Source organism: Eucyclogobius newberryi, unplaced genomic scaffold (genome assembly GCF_026437365.1).
Source record: "Eucyclogobius newberryi isolate DKJ021-1_F unplaced genomic scaffold, fEucNew1.0.hap1 SCAF_11, whole genome shotgun sequence".
Taxonomy (NCBI): Eukaryota; Metazoa; Chordata; class Actinopteri; order Gobiiformes; family Gobiidae; genus Eucyclogobius; species Eucyclogobius newberryi.
The window spans coordinates 35,372,246-35,391,328 of NW_027315735.1; the positions used below are offsets into that span (position 1 = coordinate 35,372,246).

The 19,083-nt window shown below is 44.7% G+C and overlaps 1 protein-coding gene across 1 annotated transcript in view; it reads left to right on the forward strand.

The window, feature by feature from the left end:
* Positions 1-19,083, forward strand: part of fat2 (FAT atypical cadherin 2) — a 159,079-nt gene that overhangs the window by 22,580 nt on the left and 117,416 nt on the right. Inside the window, exon 5 of the mRNA XM_072440032.1 lies at positions 2,554-2,761. Coding sequence (XP_072296133.1) covers positions 2,554-2,761 — 208 coding nt within the window. The remainder of the gene's footprint in view (positions 1-2,553; positions 2,762-19,083) is intronic.

A 19,083-nucleotide genomic window follows, 5' to 3' on the forward strand; every position in this document is an offset into this window, starting at 1 on the left:
AAAACTATGAAAAAAGGTGCGAATTATAGTCCGGAAAATACTGCATTAAACCCATCAAAATGACTAAAATCTAGACTTACAAACTTGTCAAACCTTCTCAAACTCATTCAGAGTTATTTTTCTTCCTTGTGTCCGTATAAACCGCCGTGTGAAGAACAAACCAGAGCATTTTTCGAATCGCCCACATTCTCCTCTTTCAGCGCGAGTCGTTGGTCTCTTGTAAAGAAGTGGTGTTTCTAAAGCGGCCGGAGCTAAAGAGGGTAAATTAAGCGTGGTTAATCCTCTCAAAAGCGCCGCCGCCGCACCTGCCTTCACCTCACGCATGTCAGCGACGCCTTTGTGAAGCAGACAAGGCAAATTACACCCGAGAAAGAGCTTTAGAAGAACGAGGTCCGATCAGAGCGCTCGATATGTTTGGACGTCTTTATCTGCAGAGACGCGTCATTTACTCCTGGTTTTAAAACGTGTCCAGGAAAAGTAAATACTGTCTCATCAACGTGTGAAGGGATTTAGTCTTGCTTTAGTCTTGCTTTAGTCCCGCTTTAGTCCTGGTTTAGTCCTGCTTTAGTCTTGCTTTAGTCCTGCTTTAGTCCTGCTTTAGTCCCGCTTTAGTCTTGCTTTAGTCTTGCTTTAGTCCCGCTTTAGTCTTGCTTTAGTCCTGCTTTAGTCTTGCTTTAGTCCTGCTTTAGTCCTGCTTTAGTCTTGCTTTAGTCCTGCTTTAGTCTTGCTTTAATCCTGCTTTAGTCCTGGTTTAGTCCTGCTTTAGTCTTGCTTTAGTCCTGCTTTAGTCCTGCTTTAGTCCTGGTTTAGTCCTGCTTTAGTCCTGCTTTAGTCTTGCTTTAATCCTGCTTTAGTCCTGGTTTAGTCCTGCTTTAATCCTGCTTTATCCTGGTTTAGTCCTGCTTTAGTCCTGCTTTAGTCCAGCTTTAGTCCTGCTTTATCCTGGTTTAGTCCTGCTTTAGTCCTGCTTTAGTCCAGCTTTAGTCCTGCTTTATCCTGGTTTAGTCCTGCTTTAGTCCTGCTTTAGTCTTGCTTTAATCCTGCTTTAGTCTTGCTTTAGTCCTGCTTTAGTCCTGCTTTAGTCTTGCTTTAGACCTGCTTTAGTCCTGCTTTAGTCTTGCTTTAGTCTTGCTTTAGTCCTGCTTTAGTCTTGCTTTAGTCCTGCTTTAGTCTTGCTTTAGTCCTGCTTTAGTCCTGCTTTAGTCTTGCTTTAGTCCTGCTTTAGTCTTGCTTTAGTCCTGCTTTAGTCCAGCTTTAGTCTTGCTTTAGTCCTGCTTTAGTCTTGCTTTAGTCCTGCTTTAGTCTTGCTTTAGTCTTGCTTTAGTCCTGCTTTAGTCTTGCTTTAGTCCTGCTTTAGTCTTGCTTTAGTCTTGCTTTAGTCCTGCTTTAGTCCTGCTTTAGTCCTGGTTTAGTCCTGCTTTAGTCCTGCTTTAGTCTTGCTTTAATCCTGCTTTAGTCCTGGTTTAGTCCTGCTTTAGTCCTGCTTTAGTCTTGCTTTAATCCTGCTTTAGTCCTGGTTTAGTCCTGCTTTAGTCCTGCTTTAGTCCTGCGTTAGTCTTGCTTTAATCCTGCTTTAGTCCTGGTTTAGTCCTGGTTTAGTCCTGCGTTAGTCCTGCTTTAGTCCTGCTTTAATCCTGCTTTAGTCCTGGTTTAGTCCTGCTTTAGTCCTGCTTTAGTCTTGCTTTAGACCTGCTTTAGTCCTGCTTTAGTCCTGCTTTAGTCTTGCTTTAGACCTGCTTTAGTCCTGCTTTAGACCTGCTTTAGTCCTGCTTTAGTCTTGCTTTAGACCTGCTTTAGTCCTGCTTTAGTCCTGCTTTAGTCCTGCTTTAGACCTGCTTTAGTCCTGCTTTAGTCCTGCTTTAGTCCTGCTTTAGTCTTGCTTTAGTCCTGCTTTAGTCCTGCTTTAGTCCTGCTTTAGTCTTGCTTTAGTCCTGCTTTAGTCCTGCTTTAGTCCTGCTTTAGTCCTGCTTTAGTCCTGCTTTAGTCTTGCTTTAGACCTGGTTTAGTCCTGCTTTAGTCCCGCTTTAGTCCTGCTTTAGTCCCGCTTTAGTCCTGCTTTAGTCTTGCTTTAGCTATTAACTCATTTAACTTTTCCCCCTTTTGCTTCTTTGTTACCGAGGCTACGGTGGAGCCTCCATGTTTGTTTTCTCGTACTTTCTCTTCTGATTTGGTCATTTCTCTAGTGTAACGGACTTCTAGCGCCCTCTGGTGGTTTTTACATTGTAAACAGTTGGAAATATAAGCTATGCATTGTGCGAAAGTGGAGCATAAATCGAACTTAAAATTAGATCAAAACACCTTAAAAGACTAAAATTAGTAGCATTATTGAAACTAAATGGCAAATAGAAATAAACAATGTGATTTGTATTTGTTTTTTAATCAATAAAACTCTTTCTTTGTAAGTAGAAGATTGAAATGTCTGTGGTTTTGTTTGTCCTTTGTTGTCACATCTTGAACATCTGAATCCTCATTAATCAAAGCTCCGCGTCACATCGCCTCGTGTCTGTCTCGCTCGCGCACCTCTAAATCTAATCTCTATGTTAATTCTCCCAGATTAAAGCCACGGACCAGGGCAAGTCGCCGCGCTCCAACACGGCGCGCCTCGACATCCAGTGGATCTCAGTCCCGCCCCCCGTCTCTGAGCCAATCGCTTTTGAGGAGCCGCAGTTCAACTTCGTCATCATGGAAACCGAACGTGTCAATCACATGGTCGGGATCATCCCGACGGATACGCAACGAGAGTGCTGGTTCGACATCATCGGTAAGACACGATGGTTCTGATGGTTCTGATGGTCCTGATGGTTCTAATGGTCCTGATGGTTCTGATGGTCCTGATGGTTCTAATGGTCCTGATGGTTCTGATGGTCCTGATGGTTCTAATGGTCCTGATGGTTCTGATGGTCCTGATGGTTCTAATGGTCCTGATGGTCCTGATGGTTCTGATGGTTCTAATGGTTCTGATGGTTCTGATGGTCCTGATGGTCCTGATGGTTCTGATGGATCTGATGGTCTGATGGTCCTGATGGTTCTGATGGTCCTGATGGTTCTGTTGGTCCTGATGGTCCTGATGGTTCTGTTGGTCCTGATGGTTCTGTTGGTCCTGATGGTCCTGATGGTTCTGATGGTCCTGATGGTCCTGATGGTTCTGATGGTCCTGATGGTTCTGATGGTTCTAATGGTCCTGATGGTTCTAATGGTCCTGATGGTCCTGATGGTTCTGATGGCCCTGCTGGCCCTGATGGTCCTGATGTTTCTGATGGTTCTAATGGTCCTGATGGTCCTGATGGTTCTGATGGCCCTGCTGGTCCTGATGGTTCTGATGGTTCTGATGGTCCCGATGGTCCTGATGTTCCCGATGGTTCTGATGGCCGTGATGATTCTGCTGGTTCTGATGGTCCTGATGATTCTGCTGGTTCTGATGGTTCTGCTGGTTCTGCTGGTTCTGATGGTTCTGCTGGTTCTGATGGCCGTGATGGTTCTAATGGTCCTGATGGTCCCGATAGTTCTAATGGTCCTGATTGTCCCGATAGTTCTAATAGTTCTTATGGTCCGGATGGTTCTGATAGTTCTAATGGTCCTGATGGTTCTAATGGTCCTGATGGTTCTGATAGTTCTGATGGTTCTGATGGTTCTAATGGTTCTGATGGTTCTGATGGTCCTGATGGTCCTGATGGTTCTGATGGATCTGATGGTCTGATGGTCCTGATGGTTCTGATGGTCCTGATGGTTCTGTTGGTCCTGATGGTCCTGATGGTTCTGTTGGTCCTGATGGTTCTGTTGGTCCTGATGGTCCTGATGGTTCTGATGGTCCTGATGGTTCTGATGGTTCTAATGGTCCTGATGGTTCTAATGGTCCTGATGGTCCTGATGGTTCTGATGGCCCTGCTGGCCCTGATGGTCCTGATGTTTCTGATGGTCCTGATGTTTCTGATGGTCCTGATGGTTCTGATGGTTCTGATGGTTCTAATGGTCCTGATGGTTCTGATGGTTCTGATGGTCCCGATGGTCCTGATGTTCCCGATGGTTCTGATGGTCCCGATGGTTCTGATAGCCGTGATGATTCTGCTGGTTCTGATGGTTCTGCTGGTTCTGCTGGTTCTGATGGTTCTGCTGGTTCTGATGGCCGTGATGGTTCTAATGGTCCTGATGGTCCCGATAGTTCTAATGGTCCTGATTGTCCCGATAGTTCTAATAGTTATTATGGTCCGGATGGTTCTGATAGTTCTAATGGTCCTGATGGTTCTAATGGTCCTGATGGTTCTGATAGTTCTGATGGTTCTGATGGTTCTAATGGTCCTGATGGTCCTAATAGTTCTAATGGTTCTGATGGTCCTGATAGTTCTAATGGCCTTGATGGTCCTGATAGTTCTAATTGTTCTGATGGTCCTGATGGTTCTAATAGTCCTGATGGTTCTGATAGTTCTAATGGTTCTGATGGTCCTGATGTTTCTAATGGTTCTGATGGTCCTGATGGTTCTAATGGCCTTGATGGTCCTGATAGTTCTAATGGTTCTGATGGTTCTGATAGTTCTAATGGTTCTGATGGTCATGATAGTTCTAATGGTTCTGATGGTCCTGATGGTTCTAATGGTTCTGATGGTCCCGATGGTTCTAATGGCCTTAATGGTCCTGATAGTTCTAATGGTTCTGATGGTCCTGATGGTTCTAATGGCCTTGATGGTCCTGATAGTTCTAATGGTTCTGATAGTTCTAATGGTTCTGATGGTCCTGATAGTTCTAATTGTTCTGATGGTCCTGATGGTTCTAATAGTCCTGATGGTTCTGATAGTTCTAATGGTTCTGATGGTCCTGATGTTTCTAATGGTTCTGATGGTCCCGATGGTTCTAATGGCCTTGATGGTCCTGATAGTTCTAATGGTTCTGATGATCCTGATAGTTCTAATGGTTCTGATGGTCCTGATAGTTCTAATGGTTCTGATGGTCCTGATGGTTCTAATGGTTCTGATGGTCCTGATGGCTCTAATGGTTCTGATGGTCCTGATGGTTCTAATGGTTCTGATGGTCCTGATGGCTCTAATGGTTCTGATGGTCCTGATAGTTCTAATGGTTCTGATGGTCCTGATGGCTCTAATGGCTCTGATGATCCTGATAGTTCTAATGGTTCTGATGGTCCTGATGGTTCTAATGGTTCTGATGGTCCTGATAGTTCTAATGGTTCTGATGATCCTGATAGTTCTAATGGTTCTGATGGTCCTGATGGCTCTAATGGTTCTGATGGTCCTGATAGTTCTAATGGTTCTGATGATCCTGATGGTTCTAATGGTTCTGATGGTCCTGATGGCTCTAATGGTTCTGATGGTCCTGATAGTTCTAATGGTTCTGATGGTCCTGATGGCTCTAATGGCTCTGATGATCCTGATAGTTCTAATGGTTCTGATGGTCCTGATGGTTCTAATGGTTCTGATGGTTCTGATAGTTCTAATGGTTCTGATGGTCCTGATGGTTCTAATGGTTCTGATGGTCCTGATAGTTCTAATGGTTCTGATGGTCCTGATAGTTCTAATGGTTCTGATGATCCTGATGGTTCTAATGGTTCTGATGGTCCTGATGGCTCTAATGGTTCTGATGGTCCTGATAGTTCTAATGGTTCTGATGGTCCTGATGGCTCTAATGGCTCTGATGATCCTGATAGTTCTAATGGTTCTGATGGTCCTGATGGTTCTAATGGTTCTGATGGTCCTGATAGTTCTAATGGTTCTGATGATCCTGATAGTTCTAATGGTTCTGATGGTCCTGATGGTTCTAATGGTTCTGATGGTCCTGATAGTTCTAATGGTTCTGATGGTCCTGATGGTTCTAATGGTTCTGATGGTCCTGATAGTTCTAATGGTTCTGATGATCCTGATAGTTCTAATGGTTCTGATGGTCCTGATAGTTCTAATGGTTCTGATGGTCCTGATAGTTCTAATGGTCCTGATGGTTCTAATGGCCTTGATGGTCCCGATGTAAAACAATCATATTTAGAGTCTTAGTTCATCTTCGGCCTCGTCCTTTACCACGTGCGGCGTTCATTCGATTCACGCTTCGTTTTACTGCCAATAAAGAGAGTTTTTTTAGTGACGGCTGATTAGTGTGCGGCTCGTTAAAGTCTGCCACACACGACCTTCTGCGGAGACAGTTTGAAAGGTGAGCGAGGTCGAGCTTCAGGCGCCCGAGCTTTTAAAATACCACCCTCTCTTTATCCCGGTGGTTAAGCGCGCGCCGTCCCTTTAAGGCATTTTACACGTCGCTAATTTCGCCTGACATTTTGAGCCCTTTTGCCCGTTTCTCATCAAAGATCTGAGAGATGTTTTGGAGGTTCGAGAGAACTCTGGTCTCATAGAGGCCGATGTTCTCGTTTCGCCTGGAATGTTCCGTAATACGACGATGACAGACGCCGTGAGAGGCAAAACTGAACGATCGTCGTGAAATCGGCTCCGAAACACAGGTCCGACCGCGAGTAAAACGTGTGCAACTCGAAATATTTGGTTGATCGCCGACATCTGAAAGAAGAAGCGATTAAACGACGGCGGTTGAATTATGTTACACGACAAAATGGAAATTGAAAGTAAATATGAGCGAGACGGCATCAAACTTCTTTCATATCGCTCGGGAAAAACATACGAGGTCAGAGAAACTGCGGTTGCTAGGTAACACGTCATCACCACGTGTTTGGGGACCGTCCTGTCGCTCAGAAATATTGGGAGATTAACAGACTCGAATTGAGAACTGCTGTCCATATTTGGGCCTCGGACCTCCTGCCGTGGACACGGCAGATGGATACTTCTGAAACGTGCTGTTCGAAAAGGCGATAACAAAGAAACGTCCGACACAAACCGAACCAACGGTCAAGGACTGGACAGTAAAAGACATAAATTCAGACTGTTGACGAGACTCTTCTTTTGTTGTTTTGTTCTGTGCGACTTGTGTTTTTTTTACCATATTTTTTGGACTATAAGTCATATTTTTTGCGGAAATGTATTGATAAAATCCAAGACCAAGAACAGACATTTCCTCTTGAAATGCAGTTTAAACTTATAACAGATGAGAGAACATGGTGAATAGGTGTACGTATGCTAACGCTAACACCTTCAGCTACATGACGTATGCTAACACCTTCAGCTACATAACGTATGCTAACGCTAACACCTTCAGCTACATGACTTATGCTAACGCTAACACCTTCAACTACATGACGTATGCTAACACCTTCAGCTACATGACGTATGCTAACGCTAACACCTTCAGCTACATGACGTATGCTAACGCTAACACCTTCAACTACATAATGTATGCTAACGCTAACACCTTCAGCTACATGACGTATGCTAACGCTAACACCTTCAACTACATAATGTATGCTAACGCTAACACCTTCAGCTACATGACGTATGCTAACGCTAATACCTTCAGCTACATGACGTATGCTAACGCTAACACCTTCAGCTACATGACGTATGCTAACGCTAACACCTTCAGCTACATGACGTATGCTAACGCTAACACCTTCAGCTACATGACGTATGCTAACGCTAACACCTTCAGCTACATGAGGCACAGACAGAACTGTGGTAAGTGTCTGGTATGTTAACGTAACATATGAACAGTTATTCAGATAACTATAGCATAAAGAACATGCTAACAAGTTTAGCAAAGCATCAGTTTTACCCCAAATCACTAAATCCATTGAATTCTTCTTCCTCTGTGTCACTTCTAAACAACTCCACAAACTCCAGAGGAAGAGGAAGTGCAGATTCTTCTTCTGCGTCGCTTAGAGCCTAGAGCGCCCTCTTGTGGTTGTCAATGTGAAAATAATGAACAGTATCACATATAAGTGGCTCTTGAGTATAAGTCGCACCCCGAACATAACTATGAAAAAAGGTGCAACTTATAGTCCAGAAATTACGGTATTTTCGTGTTTTGCTCTCTGGTTGTAAAAATGTGGAAAAAAGAAACAAACAATCTAGTCATGAATGAGTTTATTAAGTTTATTGACAGGGTAAACTTTGGCGTTCAGACCTTGACAGAAAGAAATGTGTCTGGAGTTCTGTTCCCTAGAGCGTGTGGGACCTCCTACTCTGCGGCGTTTGCATGTTCCTCCCGTGTTTCCCTCCCGGCACAGCACATCCTGGTGCTTCTGGAGACGAGTCCCGGGGCGCTGCGGTCGCGGGTCGCTCCTGACAGGTTCAGCCCCCGAGGCGCCGGATGAAGGATGGGCCTAACGCACACTCCCATTTTACCCCTACAGGGACAATTAAGTCCACAAAAACAACATTGATAGATTTTTTTAATGGAAAACATCGCTCTGTGCTGCCCAGACGCGACGTGAAGAAGTGTGTACCATAGAAATATCTTTAGTTGCACTTTTTGGTGAATATTTGATCGTTTACACGTTAATTTACGTGTTAAAAGTCCATAAATACATGAAAGTCTTGTGCGGATTTTGCTCTAAACCAAACGTTTTGAGCTGGACGTCCGGCCTGTTCTGGGACGAGGCGCTGGAGGAGAGATGTCTGCTGTGATCCTGGCTCTGGCCCAATCTGGCAACCCGGCAACGGAACAGGAGGAGAACCTGTGTTTGTGCCTGGCAACCGCACAGTTTGTGTCATCTGATCCTCAAGAAGGGCAGAGCCAGTCCAACGTGAAGACGGACCAGGGATGGACCAGGGACGGACCAGGGATGGACGAGAGAAAGACCAGAGACAAGACCAGAAACGGACCAGAGACGGACCAGGGACGGACTGATTATAATTTCACTTCCTGTTTGTAAGTGATGACATCACAGTAGGAAATTACCCAGCAAACACTGGGCCTAAACTCATCTAATGTCACAATTTTTTTATTTGACAAATACAGATATATGAGAGGGACTTCAAAAAAGACAAAAAGTAGTTTCTTTGTGCAAATTCTGCATAAACTTTAACTGGAATGATTTTTCAACGTTTTCTCCACAAATACCTGCTCGATTAGTGTAAAACTATAATTTATATGTACAACAGGTACAAATACAGCAAATAAAGTCAGTTAGAACATCGTAAAAACCTGTCGTACTTCACTTTAAACATGCTCATAATACATACTATATTATAATATATACTATATATATTATAATATATACTATATATACTATGAAAAAATACTATATATATTATAATATATATTATATATTATAATATATACTATATATATTATAATATATACGTTGAGGTTTAGATGTCAGAGAATATGTTAAATTCATGTCAAATAACACACAAATGTCACTTCATCCTCCTCTTCGGTTTAGAACTATAATCTTCTTCCATCTTTTCTTTTATCAGCTCATTTCGCAGCATTTTTGGATCACAAACGTGACACTTGATGTTACGACCTTCATAATCGTGTTTCCATTATCTGACCGTCAAATCCAAAATGTCTGACCGGATCGTTCTGTCGCGTCGTTACATTTGTGACGCTTGACATTGGTAATAATAATGAGATAATAATAATAATAGTAGTAATAGTAGTAATAATAAAAATAACAATAATTAAAAAATAAGCCAATTTTAAATATTTCAGCTCTAAATATTGTTAATTCTTCAATGTCAAGTTCAAACCCTTAAGTATTCTTCTGATCAGGACAGTTCACTTTTAGTCGATTCATCGGAGTCAGAGTTAACCAACATTTTCATTAGAGAACTTAATATTTCATTGGGATTATGATGGTTCAGCAGAACGGAAAAGGCCCGGAAAGAGTTTGCCGGAATTTATTTGTAGTAAATTGTCAGTTAAATCTCTTTTTTTTTCTCACAAATACGTCATTTCCTGTAGAACGTCTGGGGATGAAGCCGTAGTCTGCGGTTCGCGCCAGATCGTCATGTCCGACCGTCGGGTCCGACCGTCGCGTCCGACCGTCGCGTCAGACCGTCAGGTCCCGACCGTCGCGTCCGATCGTCGCGTCCGATCGTGCAGACACATGATAGTGACGGCGGGATTCAGTCAGCTTTACGAGAGCGGCGTTCAGTACATCGGGGCGTCGGGGACATATTGCCCGTGTTTAAATCCCCGAGTCTCAGCGGCGGTCGGTCAGCGGGACTCGTGTGTCCAGCAGGGGAGCTAAAGATCAAGCCCGTGCAGCAGATGGTGTTTATTAAGACTTTCAGAAACCTGACAACGACGCCACACGCACTCTGTCACGCCAAGGCCACGTCTGAATCTGCTCTGGACTGAAGTACTGTGTGTACAAATAAACACATCTCCGGACAATAGTATCACAATAAGCGTCTGAAGAGGATCACGGATTTGTAGAATCGGTTCTTTTCTCCTTTCCTTTGGTGCCAATCATTACTGACACGTTCAAAAAAAGCTATTATTCAAAGTATTTCCGTTTTGCTTGCGTAGTTCTGAACATACGCGCCATTATGTTAGAGTCCATGAAGCTCCTCCGCGTTCTTAAAGTGTGCACACAAAGAGAAAAAATGAACTGAGGAAAAGAATCGACGAGTGAGGCACTGAACGCAAGGATGCATTTATACGGTCTGAGAAGCACTGCAATGATCAGATTTTATGAGCGCCTATGGTCATGAGCGCCGCCTACGGTCATGAGCGCCGCCTACGGTCATGAGCGCCTATTGTCATGAGCATCTATGGTCATGAGCGCCTACGGTCATGAGCGCCTACGGTCGTGAGCGCCTACGGTCGTGAGCGCCTACGGTCATGAGCGCCTATGGTCATGAGCGCCGCCTACGGTCATGAGCGCCTACGCTCATGAGCGCCTATTGTCATGAGCATCTATGGTCATGAGCGCCTAAGGTCATGAGCGCCTACGGTCATGAGCGCCTATGGTCATGAGCGCCGCCTACGGTCTTGAGCGCCTACGGTCATGAGCGCCTATTGTCATGAGCATCTATGGTCATGAGCGCCTACGGTCATGAGCACCTATGGTCATGAGCGCCTACGGTCATGAGCGCCTATGGTCATGAGCGCCTACGGTCATGAGCGCCTACGGTCATGAGCGCCTATGGTTATGAGCGCCGCCTACGGTCTTGAGCGCCTACGGTCATGAGCGCCTATTGTCATGAGCATCTATGGTCATGAGCGCCTATGGTCATGAGCACCTATGGTCATGAGCGCCTACGGTCATGAGCGCCTATGGTCATGAGCGCCTATGGTCATGAGCGCCTACGGTCATGAGCGCCTACGGTCATGAGCGCCTATGGTCATGAGCGCCGCCTACGGTCATGAGCGCCTATGGTCATGAGCGCCGCCTACGGTCATGAGCACCTATGGTCATGAGCGCCTATGGTCATGAGCGCCGCCTACGGTCATGAGCACCTATGGTCATGAGCACCTATGGTCATGAGCGCCTACGGTCATGAGCGCCTATAGTCATGAGCGCCTACGGTCATGAGCACCTATGGTCATGAGCATCTATGGTCATGAGCGCCTACGGTCATGAGCGCCTATTGTCATGAGCATCTACGGTCATGAGCGCCTATGGTCATGAGCGCCTACGGTCATGAGCGCCTATGGTCATGAGCGCCGCCTACGGTCATGAGCGCCTATGGTCATGAGCACCTATGGTCATGAGCGCCGCCTACGGTCATGAGCGCCTACGCTCATGAGCGCCTATTGTCATGAGCATCTATGGTCATGAGCGCCGCCTACGGTAATGAGCGCCTACGGTCATGAGAATCTACGGTTATGAACGCCGCCTACGGTCATGAGCGCCTATGGTCATGAGCGCCGCCTACGGTCATGAGCGCCTATGGTCATGAGCACCTATGGTCATGAGCGCCGCCTACGGTAATGAGCGCCTACGGTCATGAGAATCTACGGTTATGAACGCCGCCTACGGTCATGAGCGCCTATGGTCATGAGCGCCGCCTACGGTCATGAGCGCCTACGGTCATGAGCATCTACGGTCATGCGCATCTATGGTCATGCGCGCCTATGGTCATGCGCGCCTATGGTCATGCACGCCTATGGTCATGAGCGCCTATGGTCATGAGCGCCGCCTACGGTCATGAGCGCCTACGGTCATGAGCGCCTACGGTCATGAGCGCCTATGGTCATGAGCATCTATGGTCATGAGCGCCTATAGTCATGAGCACCTATGGTCATGAGCACCTATGGTCATGAGCATCTATGGTCATGAGCATCTATGGTCATGAGCACCTATGGTCATGAGCATCTATGGTCATGAGCATCTATGGTCATGAGCGCCCACGGTCATGAGCGCCTACGGTCATGAGCGCCTATGGTCATGAGCGCCGCCTACGGTCTTGAGCGCCTATTGTCATGAGCATCTATGGTCATGAGCGCCTACGGTCATGAGCCCCTATGGTCATGAGCGCCGCCTACGGTCATGAGCGCCTATGGTCATGAGCGCCGCCTACGGTAATGAGCGCCTACGGTCATGAGAATCTACGGTCATGAGCGCCGCCTACGGTCATGAGCGCCTACGGTCATGAGCGCCTATGGTCATGAGCGCCGCCTACGGTCATGAGCGCCTACGGTCATGCGCATCTATGGTCATGAGCGTCTATGGTCATGAGCATCTATGGTCATGAGCATCTATGGTCATGAGCGTCTACGGTCATGAGCACCTACGGTCATGAGCGCCTACAGTCATGAGCACCTATGGTCATGAGCACCTATGGTCATGAGCATCTATGGTCATGAGCATCTATGGTCATGAGCATCTATGGTCATGAGCACCTATGGTCATGAGCATCTATGGTCATGAGCATCTATGGTCATGAGCATCTATGGTCATGAGCACCTATGGTCATGAGCGTCTATGGTCATGAGCGTCTATGGTCATGAGCATCTATGGTCATGAGCACCTATAGTCATGAGCGTCTATGGTCATGAGCGTCTATGGTCATGAGCATCTATGGTCATGAGCACCTATGGTCATGAGCATCTATGGTCATGAGCATCTATGGTCATGAGCACCTATGGTCATGAGCATCTATGGTCATGAGCGTCTATGGTCATGAGCATCTATGGTCATGAGCATCTATGGTCATGAGCGCCTACGGTCATGAGCGCCTACGGTCATGAGCGCCTATAGTCCTGAGCACCTACGGTCATGAGCACCTATGGTCATGAGCATCTATGGTCATGAGCACCTATGGTCATGAGCATCTATGGTCATGAGCATCTATGGTCATGAGCATCTATGGTCATGAGCACCTATGGTCATGAGCATCTATGGTCATGAGCATCTATGATCATGAGCACCTATGGTCATGAGCATCTATGGTCATGAGCATCTATGGTCATGAGCACCTATGGTCATGAGCATCTATGGTCATGAGCATCTATGGTCATGAGCATCTATGGTCATGAGCACCTATGGTCATGAGCATCTATGGTCATGAGCGTCTATGGTCATGAGCATCTATGGTCATGAGCACCTATAGTCATGAGCGTCTATGGTCATGAGCGTCTATGGTCATGAGCATCTATGGTCATGAGCACCTATGGTCATGAGCATCTATGGTCATGAGCATCTATGGTCATGAGCACCTATGGTCATGAGCATCTATGGTCATGAGCATCTATGGTCATGAGCACCTATGGTCATGAGCATCTATGGTCATGAGCGTCTATGGTCATGAGCACCTATGGTCATGAGCATCTATGGTCATGAGCGCCTACGGTCATGAGCGCCTACGGTCATGAGCGCCTATAGTCCTGAGCACCTACGGTCATGAGCACCTATGGTCATGAGCATCTATGGTCATGAGCATCTATGGTCATGAGCATCTATGGTCATGAGCATCTATGGTCATGAGCATCTATGGTCATGAGCATCTATGGTCATGAGCATCTATGATCATGAGCACCTATGGTCATGAGCATCTATGGTCATGAGCGTCTATGGTCATGAGCATCTATGGTCATGAGCACCTATGGTCATGAGGATCTATGGTCATGAGCACCTATGGTCATGAGCACCTATGGTCATGAGCATCTATGGTCATGAGCATCTATGGTCATGAGCACCTATGGTCATGAGCATCTATGGTCATGAGCGTCTATGGTCATGAGCATCTATGGTCATGAGCGTCTATGGTCATGAGCATCTATGGTCATGAGCGCCTACGATGATGAGCTTTGGGTAATGACCCAAAGGACAAAATCGCAGATACAAGTCAAAATGAGTTTCCTCCGCTGGGTGGCTGGGCGCTCCCTCAGAGATAGGGTGAGGAGTTCAGATGCACGGGTGGAGCTCGGAGTAGAGCCGCTGCTCCTCCAGCTGAGGTGTCTCGGGCATCTGTTCCGGAGCCTCCTGGGCGCCTCCCTGGGGAGGGAAGAGGCCCCAGGGAAGACCCAGGACACGCTGGAGGGACTATGTCTTGCCTTGGGATCCCCCCGGGGGAGCTGGAGGAAGTGTCTGGGGAGAGGGAGTCCCTGCTTGGACTGCTGCCCCCGTGACCCGGCCCTGGATAAGTGGAAAAAAATGTATGGATCTTTTTTTTTTGTTGCTGTTAAACTCCATCTTTAACTTCTCTTTCCTTTTTTGTCTCATTAGTTTGTCCTTTTTTGCATAATTTTCTCCCTTATCAGTTGTTAATTTATTTGAGTTTTCTTTTACTCCAAACGGCCGACGAGGCTGTTTCTGTCCCAAACGCCACTGAAATGAACGCGCCTGATTGCACGTCTCCTCTCGGACGGACGGGAGAACAGACTCGTCTGTCAGATGCACTTCCGTTGCCGCGGCAACACGGGAGTCTAACATGACACGTCCCCCACGGTTTCACTCATTTACTGTCCACTCCCCACTCGCTTAGGGCCAATGCAAAATAATACAAGAATGACAAAAAAATTAAATAAATAAAAATTACAAAAAATACACACAAAAAACAAAATAAATAAAAAATGACAACAAACACACCAAAATAAATAAATACAAAAAACACATAAAATACATTAAAAAGATTTTTTTTAAAAGCACAACAAAAAATAAATAAAAAACATAATATCCCATTTTGTCAATATTTTATTTTATTTTATTTGTCCATTTACACTTGTTTTTTGTGTCGTCAAAATCAGACCTGGTTTTATCTCGATGGAACTCCTTTGCTTTTCATAGTTAGCTCACGCCTCGGTGTAGTGAATCGCTGAACCTAAAAAGCCGCCGGGGCGTTTTTGCCACGAGTCGGATCAAGCGACACAGCGGCGGTGGTGGCGGCGGCCATCTTGTCGCCCCTCGCGCCCGGGGCCAGGAGTCCAGCGGGGAAAAGCCCATTCGAGGCTCCAGTTGCACAAAGACATACGAATCCATCTCTACTTTGACGCCGCCCTCTGAACCGCCCTCACAGGGGAATATCAGGGTTTGAAAGTCAAGACGTCAAGCATCTCATTAGATTTCTGCAGAGGTTTTATGAGGCTATTGTAGACTGAGGGTAGGTTATACCACAGAGCAAAACATTTAAAAGAGAGAAAAAAGAACATTAAAAAGAGAGAGAAAAAAAGAACATGGAGATTTTTTTTTAAAAGAGAGAAAAAAAGAACATTATGATTTATTTATGTTTAAAGAGAAACAAAAAGAACATGAAGAAATAGAAATTAAAAAGAGAAAAAAAAGAACATGAACATTTTTTTAAAAGAGAGAAAAAAGAAGATGAAGAAAATAATGAAAAAAGAGAGAAAAAAGAGCATAAAAACAAAGTACAGACAGGTCAGCACCAGAGAAAACAACTAAGTGTATGTTTATTTGAGATTACAGTTTTAAGAATAATGCATCATTATTATGCTTATGCACATTTCCTGTTTAAAGAAGCATTTTCCTCCTTCTCTTTACTTCTAAACCATCTTTTCTCATTGCTTAAAACATCTTGAGTTCAAAAACAGTGAACAGATGATGACTTTGAGACCAATTCTACCACTAAATGATCATTATTATTATTGTTAGTTTATTTAGCGGGCACTTTCAGATTCTAACAGCAGCGAGACATGTCAAGATTATTCCTATTTCTTATGTATTTCTTGTTCAATATAAAAAGCCAAAAAACTGACCTATAAATACAGATGTTTTAAAAAGTATGCGTTTAGTTTTGCTTGTTCTGAAATGACATTTAGATTTCGAAAAGGCCGTTCGTCTGATCCGGAGCGTGATTTGCTGCTGAAGTTGAAAACGTTTTGTTCAGCGTCTACGTTTTCAACCTTTCGATCTTATTCAAAAGATCTCTGTTCGAGGAGGAGGAGGGACGACGGGGAACGAAAACCGCAGGTCGCTTATAAAAGTTATAACCAATTTCAGACACTTCTGCGTCGACAATTTTCCCAAACAGTCGTTTCTCGGGTCGAGGACGAGTCTGAAAGCAGCAAAAAAAAAACTCTCCAAACTGCAGACGACACAAAGGACTCGGCCAAGGATGTCTCTTTCATCAAATGTGTGAATGAATGTAAATGTTTGATAAACCGCAGTATTTTGAGAAGTGTAACTACCGTATTTTCTGAATTATAAGTAAAAAAACATATATAAGTCGCATTTTTGGGAAAAGTATTTGATAAAATCCAAGACCAAGAACTGACATTTGATCTGTAAATGTAGTTTAAACTTATAACAGATGAGAGAACATGGTGAATAGGTGTATGTATGCTAACGCTAACACCTTCAGCTACATGACGTATGCTAACGCTAACACCTTCAGCTACATGAGGCACAGACAGAACTGTGGTAAGTGTCTGGTATGTTAACGTAACATATGAACAGTTATTCAGATAACTATAGCATAAAGAACATGCTAACAAGTTTAGCAAAGCATCAGTTTTACCCCAAATCACTAAATCCATTGAATTCTTCTTCCTCTGTGTCACTTCTAAACAACTCCACAAACTCCAGAGGAAGAGGAAGTGCAGATTCTTCTTCTGCGTCGCTTAGAGCCTAGAGCGCCCTCTTGTGATCGTCAGTGTGAAAATAATGAATAATATCACATATAAGTCGCTCTGGAGTATAAGTCGCAACTCAGCCAAAACTATGAAAAAGGTGCGACTTATAGTCCGGAAAATACGGTACATAAACACCTCAAAATGCCTTCGTCGACGTGAAATTTGACGGTTCGATATTGTATCATGAAGCTTATAAAACAAAGAGGAGCTTCATAAGTAAAAACATAACATGCTTTTTCACATGACATGTTTTCAATGCAGACATCATTTTTTTTTAACCATTTTCATTTATTTATTCTGAGCCCCATTACATCCACAAGGGGGCACTGGTCTTCCTGGGGTCTGTTGGGCATAAAATCAGACATATTAGACGCATTATCACGTTGAATTTGTTAGATTATATGTCAGAAAATAACTCTAATTACCACTTAATATTCAAGACAATTTATTCATACGTTTTACTTTTAGAGTTTTTGAATATTTGTTACTTATTTGCGCTCCACACACAATCTGACTGTGAGAAATGAACTCAAAGGTTCAGATTTATCGCCTTTTCAAATTTTACTGTAATAATTATTGTCAGAAAAAACATCGCGATTTAACAATTATTTGCGATTATTGACGTCACGACCGAAACAACATTAAAATCCGACGTTTTCTTTCCTCCTTGTTTTCTTAACTTCCGCTTTATCAAATCAAACTTTATGAAAGATGAATTTGACATAAACAGCAAAATTAATTAAAAAAGCACTTTACATTTACTTGTTTGAGAAAAGGCTGAGCACAGTTCTTTTGATTAAACTAAAAAAGACCTACTTAGTTTGAAAACTGTCTCTTTTCTATCAATTTAATTTTGTCTAAACTAAAATTTCGTCTCCTCAGTTTGAGTCGGAACAAAAAAATACGTCAAACCTTCAAACACGCAAGTCATGATGTCTAACAAACGTTCACATACGACATCTAACGACGTTTAATATGCTACGATTTAGTCTTTAAACATGTGTATTTCACATTAAATATGATCCTAATAATCCATTTAAAGTGACGTATGACAGGTTTTTAAGTTTTCTAATTTTGACTTTATTTGGTGTATTATACCTGTCGTATATATAAATTATACTTTTACACCAATCGAGCAGGTATTTGTGTAGCAAACGCTGAAAAATCTGTAGAAAATGACAGGAAGTGACATCACACCAGGGACAGGAAGTGACATCACACCAGGGACACTCCTTCCAGTCAAACATTTTTGACTCTTTAAACATTAATTCAACAAAATAAAGTCGCTCTCATATATTTTTATTTGTCAAATTTAAAATACATTGTGACATTAGAGTTTTGGCCCAGTGTTTGCTGGGTAATTTCCTAGTGTGATGTCATCAATTACAAACAGGAAGTTATAAACCTACAAAATATGCTATTCTTTGATAGCACATTTTGTAGCAAATGTTTTGTATTTTTTTTTAAACTAAATTTAGTATAATTTATCTTAACTGTTCAATGAGTCGTCCGACCTGTAGGGGGCGCGTTAAAGGTGCTTTTACCTGCTTTTACCTGCTGTTCAAACCATAAAAACGATGAAGTAGGTATTAAATCTGTCGCAAACTGACGTAAAAGTGAAGCGGCGTGGCCCCCCCGGCATCATTCCACAGCGTAATACAGTTCCTCACATTCCTACAGTAGAGTGACCCCCGTCTCCTCCTCCCTCCTCGTGTTTTGGGACCCTCGACTGGAGCCGTGTGGGTTGTTGTGACAGCCCGGATTCTCCTCGTTTGAACGACCGCTCTTAGATCTGGATCTGAAGTGAAGGTTGCGCTCAAAGAAAAGACGAGATTGTGATCTGGAGGAGGGAGGCGGGGCCGGGGGAGGCGGAGCAGCGGGGCCGGGGGAGGCGGGGCAGCGGGGCCGGGGGAGGCGGGGCAGCAGGGCCGGGGGGGGTTGGGGCAGCGGGGCCGGGGGAAGCGGGGCAGCGGGGCCGGGGGAGGCGGGGCAGCGGGGCCGGGGGGGGGTGGGGCAGCGGGGCCGGGGGAGGCGGAGCAGCGGGCCGGGGGAGGCGGGGCCAGGGGGCGACGGGGCCGGGGGCAGCGGGGGCAACAGGACCTGGGGCCGCTTTAATGAGCTTTTGACTTGCGTTTCCTCGCGGTTAGCTCACTCACACTGTTGTATACGACAGCGCCCTCTCTGGTGAGCGGGGGAACT